Here is a 12803-nt window from a genome sequence, read left to right as displayed (position 1 = left end):
CCAAACTTTGGCCCTTAGTAATAAGTTAAATTATGAAATCTGCTTGTTCTAGGGCTGCTTGTGTTAGTGTGTATTCAGAGCTGAGGGAAATCCTGATTACCCAGAAACAACATAATAAGTTTTGCATACAGACAGAACTGTCTGGCTCCACATCGGGAAATTAGATATGGGAAGTTATTCTAGCCTTGTTATTGAGTCACCAGCTCAAACCATGTATCATTATATTGGTGTTCATTTTTTATTTCTAACCCTGAAAAGTTGACAAATACGTGTTCTAAACATGATCTGTGAATCTGTCTTCAAATAGCAGAACAACTACTCAGTGTGGAGTGATGGATGCCTACTGACATTTTTAACAGAAGACACTATAACCTTTTTCTTACCCTTGTTAAAGAAGCTCATCCCAAAGTAGAAATATTCATTTATGGAAAGCAGATGACTCTTCTGCTAACATGCATATGATGACACAGACATGAAGGCATTAGAATGCAAAACGTCTCTTACCCATCTGTTGAAATAAAAAATCAGCCTCCATGTAGAACAAAGTGCATGAATAGGAAGGGAATGTTTCAAAATCCTATTATTTTTTATTTTTTTTTTCATTTAATTTACCAGTTTCTCCTTACTTGAACTTTTCTCTACTTTTCATTTTTGTTTTGTTTTTCTCCTAATTTTTTCTTCTAGTATCCTCCATGGTTCCTGTTTCTGAACAGTTTTGATTCCACAAACTCTGTCCAGAGTAATAAATTATACGTGCCTTGCATTTTTTTTTTCCTGGCACTCAGGCCAGTTGGCACTGAGTAGTTTACTTCTATGTCATTAAACACTCTGGCCTTCCAAACAGGGTAGCAACACGTAAATGAATTTGCTGAGTTGTCCTTCATTCATACTAACTCTCACTACATAAAAGTGAATTACCTGAAAGACCACTAGTTTCCCCAGGCCAAAACTGTGCCAAGGTTACTGTAAGAATTTGACAGTATAAATAATCACAGTTCAGTGCTCAGAAAGGCCCACACTGTCCTGTGATATCTTGTATTTTCACAGTCTCATTCTTTCAAATCTTTTACAGTTTCTAGTCCTGTATTATCCTTGAACTATGAAGATGTTGCCAGATCATGGCACTCAAGCAAGAGAAGGAAGCAGTGTTGTCACGGTCTTACAGACAGGAAAAATTATGAAGAAAGAAATAATTAATTTGCCGATGTCATACAGACAATTGAAACCTGAAATCAGCTTCTTAATTCCTATGCTAACGATAAACCACTTGTCCTCTTTTGTGGGTAATTTGAATTTAAATTGCTTCAGTAAATGGCCTGAGTGAATCATTCACTGTCACAAGCACACACATATCACTACTGTGCTCACAGGACTCAAAATGATATGATTTTCAGACAGAGGGCAAACAAGACAAAAACAAAGATTAAAGTAAACTTTGTGAAGTGGTTTTTGACGTAATTTTTTATCCTTGTAAACATCATGTATTACAGGTCTTTCTAGTTATATAGGAATCCCAAGCTATACACAATCTTCTACTTGTCTTCCTTTTTATACATGAGTAGTTACACAGACACCAGTGTAATCCAGAATTAAAAAGAAACAAACACATAAAAAGAAAGTAGCTCTATCTTTTGCTGTAGTAATCTTATTTTCATGTTTGATTTTTGCTGACCATTTATGTAAGGAGACATTCTACCTTACTACTATAATTAGCAGAATAGATATACATACACCTGTCAAGAAAATGACTTGCAAACTATCAGTGAGAAATAAATGCAAAGAATGAATGTATATTCATATATACTTCTAAATCATGCTGCAGTGATTAACTGATCCTTCCATGTACATGATACATGAATTGTGAATACATTCATTCTTGTACATAGTTCTAAAAAGAAATGAACAAATGTCTATGCCTATACATTCACCACAGTAAATTAACCTCTAACATGTCTGCAGAACATATATTGTAAACTCCTGCCATTCCATTCAGCAGTAGCTTAGGGCAAATATGCAGGGCCTGAAGGAAAGCCTGAATTACTTTGTGGCAGTTACTGTGTTCTCTGCATGGGTACTGCTAGCAGGGAGGTTTAAGATTTTTAGGTTTGATTTCTGCCAGCAACTTTAACCACGATCTCCTCAGGACTTAGCTGATATCTTTCCACATGCACAGATGGGGTTCTGCTTTCCATTGATCAAAACAGCCTCTTCGTACTTTTTTTGTTTCCTGATAGTACAGAGGAACCAGTTCAAATGTGGGCAAGTGATTCAGATTTCTTCTGGCTCTTTGGGCATCTAAAGAGTCTCAGCTGCTAGACCAAGGCCTATCCACATTCATATTGCACAAAGATTTTTTACAGAGACCTTTGTGTACTAGTGGTCACTCGAAAATGATTGAGTGTTCAAAAAGCATGGAAACTGGTTGTGAGATTTCTGTATAAATTAGTTATGTTCACAGGAAAGAACTAAAAGTATTGTGAGATTTGGATGGTGTTTTTGTGGGTCTCTTTTAAGAGTTCAGTCTGAGTTTTTAGGATGGTTGCTTTGTCCACTACATGTAAACAAGTAAAGCATGCTTTTGCTTGCAGCTGTTGTTATTTAACTAAAAAATCAATTTGGAAAACCCTTTGGCTTTGGCAGAGATTCCTTGAAAACATTCAATTTAGTAGTTTCTAAGAACAAGGAAGAAACCATGTAAAATTTTAACAGCGCTACAGTGAATTTCTTGTTGATGAGTTGTATGTTGTAGGCATTGACCTGCAAAAAGACTTTCCCTGCTGTTGGTTATAAATAATAGATGTTCAAAGGTTTATAGAAATTGAAATTAGCAGCTAACACAAACAATATAAATGGGACATTTATATGTGAATGTTCAAGAAAACTCTTCTTGTTCTTGGACCAGACCACATGTTGTCGTTCCCTCACCACCATTCTTCAGGCATAGATTTCTGCAATAATTAACTGTTTCTCAGTAGTCACTGACTGTCTTTAAAATTACAAGGGATAATTACATTATCTTTTTGACTCACCAGCTAAACTGTTTTTTTATGTATCTATTTCTAAACATATCTGAACATCTGTGTCTAAACATAAAATAAAAGGCAATTTTATCTGCTCAGTATTGAATTTATATCACCTTGCCATCAGACACTGAGCTTGCAGATAATCTTGTATATAAAATACTTCTAGTGACCAGTTATATCTGCTAGTAAATTATGATTATCTGCATTAGAAAGGCAATGAACAGACACTGATACATACAATTTTTATCATTTATTTTGCACAAAGTATTTGCTACTTGTAATTATTTATGCAGTTAAACAAGTAAGAATGACATAGCTTAATAATCTATCCGTGAGTTGAATCCTATTTCTATATATTTTGCTGCTAAATTTTCCAGTGACTTTCTGATTTTCAGCATTTTTTTTTTCTTTATGTCTTTTTCTTTTGCTTTTCTTCACCTACTAAATGCACTACTTACCTCCTTAATATCCTGAAGATGTAAACAGTGGATAAATCATATTGATTTTTTTTTTGTATTCCACTGTTGAAAGCAGAATTCAGTTTTAATTCTTGGAAATGTTCACCAAAGACTCCATGAAAATTGATCTGAGAAAAGTTCACTCCTATAATTACAGGTGTAACTTCAAATTCTGTAAGTCATGCTCTGACAAACATAATCATGTTGATTGATTCTTTACTCCATGAACAATAATAGATCAAAGTCTGGTACAAAATGATAAGCTTGCTTCTTTTTTTTCTCCCGCATACAAATCAGAAATGAATGTAAAGCAAGGATTTTTAGAAGTCACCATACTGGCATCAAAAAATATTATGACATCTCATGGACACTGGAGATAAACAAACATAAATAACATCCTTTAATTCTTTTCTCCTAAAACTAGGTAACCCGTTATTAACCAGCAAAGTCAACGTTATAATAAACGTCCTGGATGTCAATGAGTTTCCTCCTGAAATTTCAGTTCCATATGAGACATCTGTATGTGAAAATGCCAAACCAGGACAGGTATTTCAAATTACTATTTTGCCTCACCTTTTCTCATTGGAAGAATCATGGGTATAAAAAATCACATCATGTTTAGAATTATTTTGTAAATAAAATGTGTTATAAGTATTCATCTTCTGGAATTCTCTTTGTTGATGTTTATTTATGGTCTTTTTATTTTATGATCTCTGATTATATGGACCACAGACACTTGGTACTGTGCAAGGAACAGCTATGACAGGAGAAAGAAGCTCTTAATTTTAGATAATCAAGTACAGGAGTAAAATTATGGTCAAGAAAGTAAACACAGCAGGCTGGAGTTCGCACATTTCTGTGTCCTATCCATAGAAAAAGAGCTCACAGTGCCAAAGTCAGTCCTCCTGAAAGCTTGCTTTTATAAACAGTTTCATATACACTGCATGGAAAAACTTCAACAGATATAGAATGTTGTCTTATTCCATCAGTGATGCCGATGTCAACAGAGTTGGGCCAAAGGCTGTTGGCATGTGGTCTTCCTACAAAAAACTTGCACAGCTAAACAGAATATCCCTGCAAAAGGCAAAGGTTTTGCAAGGCACCAAGGATACCATCAAACTTACTCACAGCTAGCACTGTTTCCAAGACTTGTAACTTTGCCTGTTCAATTATGAGGTAACTATCAACCTCAGAAGTAACTTATGCACCCTGCCATGTCATAAGTAAATTCTCTTTATATGTGTGTAATATGTAATCAGCCTATGTGATATCTATTGCTTTATTTTACAGATATGCCTGTGACTTCATATAATATTCCTCTCTTTTTCACTTTTTTATAGTTTGCATGTTCCAGTTACTTGTCAGAAAAATTAAATTTCTTGCTTATCGGACAAAGCCATTAGTTTTCTATCCATACACTAATAATATAAAGGGTGATCTTTTACAGGAAAGGCTGAAATAATCAGTGAGCTGACAGCAATTATAAATATTTTGTTACATAAACAATTGCCAAAAATGTTTGGTGCAGAAATGTAGATCAGTGTCAGCCCTACTATGAAATATTGTAACTGTACTGTCCTCTAGAATCTCATAGATTTTAGATTGTTCATGTCCTAATACTCCATCATTATGAGATGGTACAGACCTTAAAAACCTCTCCACTTCATCTGGAGATGTAAAATTAGGGTGAAGTACTAGCATATTCTAGTCCTAGCAGTAATAGTAAAAGTGACTGATAAAGTGAAGTGTCTCTAATTAACTTACTTACAAACAATAGCGTTTAGATAAAAGGACAACTATTAGATGCTTCTTATATTATTATAGGGGAAATTCTTCTGATTTCCTTCCTATATATCCAAACAAGACATTCTAGGATATCACAAGATCTCTAGAGACTGTAGCATTCAGACTCCCTGCCTCCATCCAACCCACTAGAGGAATGATAGTAATCCATAAGGATTGCCCTTTTATTGTTTCACCTGAGGTTCACTTTCCACTTTAACAGAACTATGTCTTCTAGAAGAGTGAACTGACTTCAAAATTAATCTTAATCTGGTTTCAGGTAATACAGACTGTCACTGCCGCAGACAAAGATTTGTCACCAGCTGGGCAAAAGTTTTCCTTCAGACTGTCACCTGAGGCTTCTAACAAACCAAATTTCACAGTCCACGACTACAGAAGTAAGTTGTTTACCCATATATCTCTTTCATAACAGCAGGCTGTGATTATAATGACCATTATGATTACTTTGTATTCCAGTCATGCCCACAGAAATTTTATTTGACACATTTCTAATTGTTAATTATCTAGGACATAAGTCCAGGTCTTACACTTCTTTCCACTTTAAGGGGCTAGAACACCAAAGACTGGCATTTTCTCACAGGCCTGCAAAAACACTGCTCCATGTTTAATTACTTCCTTCTATCATTCAGTTTATCAGGAAGAACTCATTTATTAATACAGGTTTATCTTTAAAGAAAGCACTAATGCTGCCTTGTTTAAATGCTTCTACTTTTCAAACTGATTTCAAAACATGCAGCTATCATGCTTTCTGAAGGATGCATAGTCCTGTAGGAGAATTAGTTCTAAATATGAGCAGTGCTGCTGCAATACAACATCCTACAACACTGAATAATTTCTGGATTTATCTGATTAACTTCACTGATTTTCCACCCAACTTTTTGTCCCTACTGACAACATTACGTTTATTTTTCATTTGAATCTTCCAGTTAATGGCAAAGAACAACTCAGGATGAAAAACTATTGTTTTGTAGAGAATTGACAGTTGATATTTTTATATAGAAATCAACAACCAGCATCAGCTTTGCCTGGTTATGCTGTATTATGTTTCTCTTCCTCTGATCATACGACTGAAAATGCGACATCTATAACTGAGGTAACATATGACTGATAGAATGAGCAATGGTAAAAGCTATCAAAGCTACTCTAAAGGCCTAACAAATAATCAGGTCCTTTATGAGATAAGGTGAGTATCAAGTTTATTCTTGCAAAGAGCATGGAGGAGATCCTCTTGGAAGGTGTGTTACGGCATGTGTGAGAGGTGGAGGTGACCCAGGGCAGCTCAAATGGCTTCACCAAGGGTAAGTTCTGCCTGACCAATCTTGTGGCCTTCCAAGACAGAATGGAGGGTAGAGATACCAATGGCCAAAGGAAAGGCAAATTGTATTGTCTACTTGGACTTGTGCAAGGCCTTTGACATGGTCCCACACTACATCCTTATCTCTAAATTGGAAAGATATTAATTTGAAGGATGGACTAATCAGTGGATAAAGAACTTGCATCAAGAGGAGTTTCTGTGTAAAAGTGTATCTAGATAGGCTTAAAAACAAGCTTATGAGTGAGCAGAGAAATTTAAAAATACGTTATTAAATATAGTGTATATATGTATATATATATGTATATGTATATAAATGTATATATAAAATATACATAATACAGCATGTAATGAAAACATAATTCATAAAATTGCAGATATGAATACTATTAACTTATTAAATAAAAAAAAGTGTACTTTTTAGCATTTTTTTCAGAGGCCATTCAAGTATTTATCCTGAGACAGAGATTTCAGCAAATATAAAGGACAGCCTTGGAATGGAATGAAATCCTCTTACTTCTATTCTTGGAAGATTAGATCATTATTCTTCTGAAGTACTTAGCCTAAACAGTTTGACTTTAACATCCATTGCTGTCTAAAAATGCTGTTTCATTTCAATATCTATAGTTATGCCAAGCAAGATTTAAATGTTTTGCATTATTTGTCCCATTAGACCTAATGCTGAAGGTTGCTTCTTCTTAATAATGCACCATTATTGCTATTTTCCATTGTCTGCTTAGCAGCCTGTGGTGGTGCTTCCTTGGAAAACAGCACAATGCACTATCTTCTGCTCTTTGTTTTATAATAACAGAGCATCTTTTTTTTTTTTTTTTTTCCCCTTTTTTTTTCTTTTTGCTACAACAAGGATACCTCTAAAAAATATAAATATCATAATTTTTGAGTTAGAGACTGTATTAGTATCAAGCAGGTACTTTGGGAGAGGAATTTTGGCTTTATTTGAGAAACTGATGTTTTTAATCACATTACACAATGCTTTACAAGTAAATATATCTACTAACATTTTTAAACACATCAAGAAGTCCAAAAATAAGTGCTGTTCTATAATGATAAAATCATGGGTGTTGTGAAATGACACTGGATATAATGTGTTTGAGGAGACCTGATAAAGGCCTTTAGGTATATAAAGGGTGGTTGTAAGACAGAAGGGATAGACTCCTTGGCAGGAACTGATAGGACAAGGGGAAACGGTTTTAAATTAAGTGGGGAAATATATATTTTGAATATAAGGAAATATTATTATTTTTTTTTAAGATGAGAGTAGTGAAGCACTGGAGTGTGTTGCCCTTGGATGTGGTGGCTACCTTGTCCCTGAAGACATTCAAGGTCAGACTTTGAAAAGGTGGCCATTTTCATTGGAAGGGAGTAGGACTAGATGACTTTTAATGATCCCTTACTAATTCAAATGGTTCTGTGATTCTAGAATAAACTTTTCCAGGCCTTGTACTCCTCAGAATATAACATGCTGTGAAGATAAGCAAGAGAGAAGCTCAACGTGCAACTAGGGGCTCTGTTAAAATAGACTGAAGAGCCAGAAGCAGTCTTTACTTCAGGCTGTAGATCCAGACTGCTCTGTGTAGAGTTCAAACATGTGCCTGCATCCTTATTTTCAGAAGGACATTGAACAATAGTGAAAGGGGTCATAAAAGAGAAGCAGAATAGATTCAAAGCCAATGACTTGAGAGTTTGAGCTGTTCCATTCTCTTTGAAAGAGAATGGAAAGTTCTTTGGTTTCTTTGTGGCATCTATAAAAGTGATCTTCAACACTGCAGCAGAAAAAAAAATTCAATAGAAATAATGTTAAGATGAAGCTGGATCAATTTTTATGTAGTGCACATGATGAAATAGAGAGAGAGAATAAGCTGAAGATGGAAGTTGGTCTGAATAAAGCAGTTTTGAAATACTTCTATTTTTCAAAGCTAATTGTTACTGAATTTGATATGTGTATATGCCTGTTCAACAAAATAATGACATCTGAAATAAACATTCTGTCAGCCAAGTGATGGAATGGAATTCATTCATAATGTACTTTATTTTGGATATTTAGGCTTCTTTTCTTATTGTTCTTACTCAGATCTGCATTCTGAACTGCCCCTATTTTATTCAGAGGCCTTAATTCTTTTTCATACTGTGAGCCTCCAAGAAGGGATAAGATTCATAACACAGTCAGCAAATAATCTCCTCTAAAGATATAGTAAATTGTATGATTGAGATGGTAAAATGGTTACTGCTGCAGGCTACCTTCATTCAAATCTGACATCTAATTGATTGCCTGTTAATTTCATTTTCTTTCTGTTTTCAATGTAATTCTTTTAATCTTCACATCATTTCCTTGTTGCTGTTTGATTCAAGAAAAATTGTGATAACTGACTAGCTACAGAGAAGAAATGACAAAGCATAATTTCTAGGAGCTCTGAACTCATTTTTGACTAATTGATGGAAAATGTTCTGGTTATAAATTACTCACTTCATTTCTGTAGTCTTAATAGGGCAACAAGGCTGAAAGAGTTTTGTATTTTGCCCAAGCATTTCACTTTCTTTTTTTCAAAAGGAATAGAATGATTTAATGGAGTCTTAATCTAAGTCCTCTTGCAATTAGAGTTGTTTGGAACATAGTCTTAGGATGGAAATTATATATTGTTTGATTGTTTGGAAATACCTTAGCTACACCAATCAGAATATGATTCTTTCTGTAAGGTTAAGACAATACATAAGACGATGTCATTCACTGAGTTTCAGAAATGAAACAGCTTCCAGTAGCAAAGCTGATAGAAACAACAAGGGTAAATAATGTGAACAATAAAAATCCTATAATGTCTCTCATGTTTTACAGACAACACAGCTGGGATTGAAACCAGGAGAAATGGCTACAGCAGAAGGCAGCAGGAGCTGTACTTTCTTCCAGTGGTAATAGAAGACAGCAGTTACCCTGTCCAGAGCAGTACAAACACAATGACCATCCGGGTTTGCAGATGTGATTCTGATGGTACCATCCTGTCCTGCAATGTGGAAGCAATCTTCTTGCCAGTAGGCCTCAGTACAGGAGCACTGATTGCAATCCTCTTGTGTATTGTTATACTTCTAGGTTAGTTCTCATGATAGAATTTCAAGTATGTTATTCTGACTCATATGTTAATTAATTTGTGCTCCCATTAGCTTAATCTAGTGTTAAAAACAAACAAACAACAACAACAACAACAAAGCAAAATGTATTGATGTTCTTACGAACTTGTGTATTTATAACTTTCTAGAATAGCATTTCAAAGTGCTGACCAAAATGTGAATCTGCTAACACCTACATATTTCAAATTGCATGAAAAGATGTAGCTTTCAGTGGAACTTGATCTGCAATATTTATGTCTGAAACGCTTTCACAGAAATATGTCTCTTGAAAAATTTCAGTTTCTTAAAATTACTAAAGTAGACAGGCCCTACTGACAGTAAGAGCATGTGATACTTCAAAATTCAGAGGCAAAAAAATGTACTTTATAAATAACTGAAGTTAGACTTCCTTTGTCTATCTTTTTTTTTCTTTTTTTCTTTTTCTTTTCCCTCTCTTCAACACTGTTTGGTGGTGGCTGTTGTTTTGGTTTTGTATTCATTTTGTTTTCTTGGTAAGTTTAGGTTGGATATCAGGTAAAATGTCTTTACAGAAAGGATCGCGAAGCACTGGAATAGGCTCCTCAGGGAGGTGGTTGAGTCACTATCCTTGAATGTGTTTAAAAACCATTTGGATGTGGTGCTCAGGGACATGACCTAATGGAGAGTTGTTAGGGTAGCATGGTTAGGTTGCGGTTTCATTTGGACTTGATCATTTTAAGGTCTCTTCCAACCTGAGCAATTTTATGATTCTATGATTCTTTAATGTCAAAATGTGGGAATTTTTCTCTATTAATTCACGGAACACATTTAGAAAAGAATCCCATCTCTCTCTATCTGAACTGAAATTTCTATCCACCTCTATTTTTTTGCATAAAGCAAGACAGTAAGAAAATTATTTGTTGCTCCCTTCACAGCAAGCACTAAAAAAAGTTAGATTCATACATCAAACAGCAAATGACTTTTTATTGGATGGAGCACTGCTATTTTTATGATAATAGCAGGAGTCTATCTTCTAAGGAAAAAAAAATCCTTTTGATTGCTTGCATCTTTCAAAGGAAGTATAATGATATATCATCAGAGTACTGAATTATTTTTATGCATGTCTTAACTTCAGTTTTCTCTCATTACAGTTATTGTAGTACTATATGTAGCACTACGGAGGCAGAAGAAAAAGGACACCCTGATGACCTCTAAAGAAGACATCAGAGATAATGTTATCCATTATGATGATGAAGGAGGTGGAGAAGAGGACACCCAGGCTTTCGACATTGGTGCTCTGAGGAATCCCAAAGTGATTGAAGATAACAAAATGCGCAGGGACATAAAACCAGACACCTTGCGTTATCCACGTCAGAGACCTCCAGTGGAAGACAACACAGACATAAGAGATTTCATTAATCAAAGGCTGCAGGAAAATGATGTTGACCCAACTGCACCCCCTTATGACTCCTTGGCAACTTATGCTTATGAAGGAAATGGATCTGTTGCAGAGTCCCTCAGTTCTATAGAATCCCTTACTACAGAGGCAGACCAGGATTATGACTATCTGAGTGACTGGGGACCTCGTTTTAAGATCTTGGCAGACATGTTTGGAGAAGAGGAAAGTTATAACCCTGACAAAGTCACTTAAGAACAAATACAACAGCGAAATAAAAAGAAAAGCAAACCAACAACAACTAAAAAAGATAAACCTAAGCTTTATAATAGGACAGGATTCCTTTGATTATAAAAGACAGCAATTGTTTCCAGCAAGTTACTAGATTTATCATACTGTCAGTTTTTGTTTGATCTGCAAAGAAGAGATAAATCCTGTAATATACACAGTTTTTTGTTCTTATTTTGTTACTCTGGAATTACACTGAGACAAGCTCAGGCCTACAAGGTACAGTTTACTGACTGACTTAGAAAGAAGATAGCTTTCTGGCATCATGGTGGAAGAGTGGTAGCTTTTTCGTAATTCCACTAAAGTGCCTATTGAAACTTTTATCATTTAAGTGGTAAAGAGTCTGCTGTGATGGTGTTAAAAAACTGAATGGTGAATTGGACATGAACTTTAAGACAAGAAGCAATAGCAACATGCTGACTTCTTATAGAACAAAAAAGGAGATACCTTCCTGGAGTATATCTAATGATTAAAACCAAGAGGGATGTACATTGTGTTTGGGGGTTATATTTGTGGGGTTTTTTTAAGAAGAAAACACTATGTCAAGACATTATATTTCTTCTTCTAAAATTTCACTGAAAATTGAAATTTAAAATGCTATTGCTGACTCTGAAGATGTAAAGCCAAAATTAAAAAGGAAAAGATTTTAGCATACATCAATGAATATTTAAAAGTTCATGAAAATATTTCTTTTTTTTTTTTTTTTCAGAATAATAAAAGATGAAAGCAGCTACTCCTTTACCCAAAGGAATTTTCCCTTTTTTAAAATGAAACTCTTATTAGAAAATTAAACACTTGCTGTTTTTTGTTTTTTAAGAATTTATTTCTATTTGTTTCTTTGTTTAGGAATGTTGTATTTTTAGTACCAAGTCATTTTTTTCCATTGTAATTATCACTGAAGTTTGTTTATTTGTGGGTACTATAGAAACATTGACTACAGAGATAATTATTTTTCAACTGTCAACCTGCTACAGTTCACCATTATATTTTAGTGTCAGACCCCAATTAAAAATTTATAAAGCATTCTGAGGATGGAATCCTTATTATGTAATTTTGTTCTTCATAAAATCATAGAATGTTTTAAGTTGTAAGGGATCTTAAAAATCAGCTATCTTCACTCTGCCATAGGCAGGGACCCCTTCCACTGGACCAGACAGCCACAAAGACCAATCCAATCTGCTCTTGAACACTTATAGGAATGGGGCATTGATGACTTCTATGGGCAAGTTTTCTGTGCCTCACCATCCTCATACTAATAATTCTTCCTAATGTGTACTTAATCTTTTTTTTTGTTGTTGTTCAAAATCATGACACGTTGTCCTAATGAAATCTATTCCTTGACAAAATATTAACAGAACAAAAACATATGACAGTATATTTTTCCACACTTTATGTTCCCATTCATAAGCATAATCTGTGCAAAT

At 34.7% G+C, this 12803-nt stretch overlaps 1 protein-coding gene across 1 annotated transcript in view; it reads left to right on the top strand.

Annotated features, from left to right (window-relative positions):
• Positions 1 to 12403, top strand: part of CDH12 (cadherin 12) — a 497894-nt gene extending 485491 nt beyond the window's left edge. Inside the window, exons 11-14 of the mRNA XM_015854453.2 lie at positions 3906 to 4027; positions 5544 to 5661; positions 9448 to 9699; positions 10847 to 12403. Of these exons, the coding sequence (XP_015709939.1) occupies positions 3906 to 4027; positions 5544 to 5661; positions 9448 to 9699; positions 10847 to 11346 (992 nt within the window). The 3' untranslated portion in view covers positions 11347 to 12403. The remainder of the gene's footprint in view (positions 1 to 3905; positions 4028 to 5543; positions 5662 to 9447; positions 9700 to 10846) is intronic.
• Positions 12404 to 12803: the final 400 nt, after the last annotated feature.

The sequence above is a fragment of the Coturnix japonica genome, chromosome 2, assembly GCF_001577835.2.
Source record: "Coturnix japonica isolate 7356 chromosome 2, Coturnix japonica 2.1, whole genome shotgun sequence".
Taxonomy (NCBI): Eukaryota; Metazoa; Chordata; class Aves; order Galliformes; family Phasianidae; genus Coturnix; species Coturnix japonica.
The sequence above is the reverse complement of the archived record's forward strand: the minus strand, read 5'-3'. Positions and strand labels throughout refer to the sequence as shown.